The sequence below is a fragment of the Caenorhabditis remanei genome, chromosome X (genome assembly GCF_010183535.1).
Source record: "Caenorhabditis remanei strain PX506 chromosome X, whole genome shotgun sequence".
Taxonomy (NCBI): domain Eukaryota; kingdom Metazoa; phylum Nematoda; class Chromadorea; order Rhabditida; family Rhabditidae; genus Caenorhabditis; species Caenorhabditis remanei.
The window spans coordinates 19,356,174-19,358,958 of NC_071333.1; the positions used below are offsets into that span (position 1 = coordinate 19,356,174).

The window sequence follows — 2,785 nt, forward strand, 5'->3', positions numbered from 1 at the left end:
GCAAAAATTGCTTAGCACTTATACCCTCTAGGCAGGTGTACTACAATTGCCATTGCGACATTAAACTGGGTCAATAAGAAGACCAATTGAGATAAAATATTGAGAGACAGATGAATAGGAGAGAGGACTGATGGGAGGGGCCACCACTGCTAATTGTGTTGTGGGAAACGAGATTTCTTGGCTGTTGTAGCGTACGTCATTAGGTGACGGTCCGTTTCTATTCACTTTGTATTACTCTATTTGACTCTGGAGAAATCAATAATGGCTCAACAAAAACCTTTATCATACCTGGCAGCAATCGCCGTTTTAGAACAAATGGATTTCATCACAAGGTAAGAATGATTACAGTTTACGTTTGAATAGAATTGGTCAAAATACAGACCTTTGTTGGGTTTTGAAGTTTTGAATGTCTTAAATCGGCCTAGTCAATTTTTAAACACCCAGAGTTTTCAAATCTATGCTTTTGAAAAGACTATGCAGGCACAACTCATTTTCAGTGTCAGAGTCCCAAAAAGCTATTTTTGACTATCACGACTTTCAGGATGAATGAGCTCTTGATTTTGTTTTAAAATTCTCATAAATTTTCATCCAATCACAATTAATAGCAGAAAAATCTGGCTAGGGAAATCCCATTCGCAAGCGCACCTGCAGCGCGCATACGCGCATAGTGTCCCTAATATTCAACAATAGCAAGAGGTGTCTCGTAGGTTTGCGGAGCTACAGCTAGTGGAAGAGGACATCGGGACACACAGGTGTATGGGTGCGCTCGCGGGTTGTGGAGGAGGAGGAGGACACACAGATTTCTGGTGTCTCTTTGTCACGCTGTGTGTAAAAAACAATGAGACTAGCGTTAGATAATGAAGCAGACGATAAGGAGCACCCTGGGAATGTTTTGAAAATTCTCAAAGTCATAGATTGTGAATAATTATAGGGCGAGATAAACAGCGGAGCGCACTGCAGATGAGCCAGACTTATCAATTACACTTTGGTATTTTGATGGCCTATTCGGGTTGATTATTTTTAACTCAATCCGTCATGTGTCGCATTCCTAATGGTCAGTATTGTAGGTCCGGTTCAATGCAATATAGTGCATTTTTGCTTGCATGCGTTGTGATACAAACTTTTCTATCAGTTTGAATTATGATTTGAAAATGGTGCCCACATTTTTCTAGGTTTCTGGCTTAGCCAGGTATCTTTTTATCTACGTCATCCCTCTTGGTTTCACTTTATTTAACATTACAACAAGGAAAAAAATAGAGTTTTCTGCAAAAAGACACAATTCGAAACTGCTAGTCAAAGACGTCATTTGAAACTCATAATTGGGAAAACTGAGTTTTCACTGAAATAAAGTTATGACACCATTTTAGTCATTCACACCAATGATTTATAGGAAACATCTTGCATACCGCGTCAGTGCTCTTCAATGTCTCGACGATCGTGTGACCACTAGGATCAAGTTTCTGAAGTTGACCCCGTGGAGTGTTACAATCGACAAAACTTCCTATACGTATAAGTATGGGCAGGAAGAAATGGAAGCGAAATTGATAGAAGGCGACATAAATATTGAAGACAGAAGAAGCGAATTCCGGCATAGAATATTTGAAGATGTTATAGCAGACAATAACGGTGCCGAGCATGTTGTGGAGAGACTGGTGGAGGAAGCTGGAGTGTTTCCTAATGGTATTGATTTAGCTGCGTTTTTCGATAGAACGCATGTTCGAGGTGTTGTGCAATATGATAAGCATTTGGAGCGTAGAATACTTCATTGCTCTGCTGCTGGAGAAGAAACACGTTATGTTCACATTCATCGAGATGGAAAAATTCAAGATATGCTTCGTCGCCAAATTCAAAAACTTTTCGGACAGGCTCGCATTCACCACGTTGAACATCTTGATATTGGAATTGATTATGGAGTTTTAAGACTTCCAAGAGGTCTCGTATTCAAAGGGAAACAGCTGACATGTTTGGAAAATGCAAACTCTACTATTAATAGTATTCTACCAATCATTCATAATTCTAGCCTTCCATTTAAAAATCTCTCTGTCAAACTCCGGAGCAAACGAGATTCAGTTCTTAACAATCAAGTACTGACTCAAACTGAGAATCTGGTTATTCAAATGCCATCTGCACTTTATGATTCTTGGGCTCAAACGATCATAGAACTACCTAATACGATCATTCACCTGGAGAACACGGATATTCCATTGAATGATCTGGCTGCTATTGCGGAAAACTGGATCGAAAACTTCAAAGATGTCGGAAACAAGCTTAGCATGGTGTCATTAAATAGCGCTGAGTTCGCAATAGACGCCTTTGAAGCGAGAGTTCAAGCAACCAGAAAATTTCTTTCATCAAGACAGTGAGTTTGCCATATCCACAATATTTTGAAGTATATGAGCCATTTTCGCAGGTGCCAATGCGCAAGCCGACAGCTAACTGCTCATTCGGAATTGGTTGTGTACGGATATGAAAACCCAAACTTTGTGGAGGAACTCCAGGATGAAGAAGGAGGAAATCCTTGGGTTATTGTGATGGAAATATTGCCAATCGGATCATCTGTCGACCTTATCAACTGAAATTGTTCTACTACAAACTATATCAATGGGTTTTTCACTTTTAGTCAATCTTTAAATTACTCTTTTCTTATGACTGTAACTCAAAACACCGTTACCTTTGCAGCCGAGCTCTATTGATAGCAATGGAAAATTTTGTACATCACAGTGAATGTTTAAAGTTTTGTTCTTATTATACCGGCTATATGATTTCGAATGTTCACCGTGACACA

At 39.4% G+C, this 2,785-nt stretch overlaps 1 protein-coding gene across 1 annotated transcript; it reads left to right on the plus strand.

Moving 5' to 3' along the window:
- Positions 1 to 261: 261 nt before the first annotated feature.
- On the plus strand, positions 262 to 2,576 carry GCK72_025905 (uncharacterized protein; the record flags this gene model as incomplete). The annotated part of the gene is made up of 3 exons (XM_003099923.2): positions 262 to 332; positions 1,391 to 2,359; positions 2,411 to 2,576. The coding sequence occupies 3 exons, from the start codon at positions 262 to 264 to the stop codon at positions 2,574 to 2,576; spliced, it is 1,206 nt and encodes a 401-aa protein (XP_003099971.2).
- Between the last annotated feature and the right edge of the window lie 209 nt (positions 2,577 to 2,785).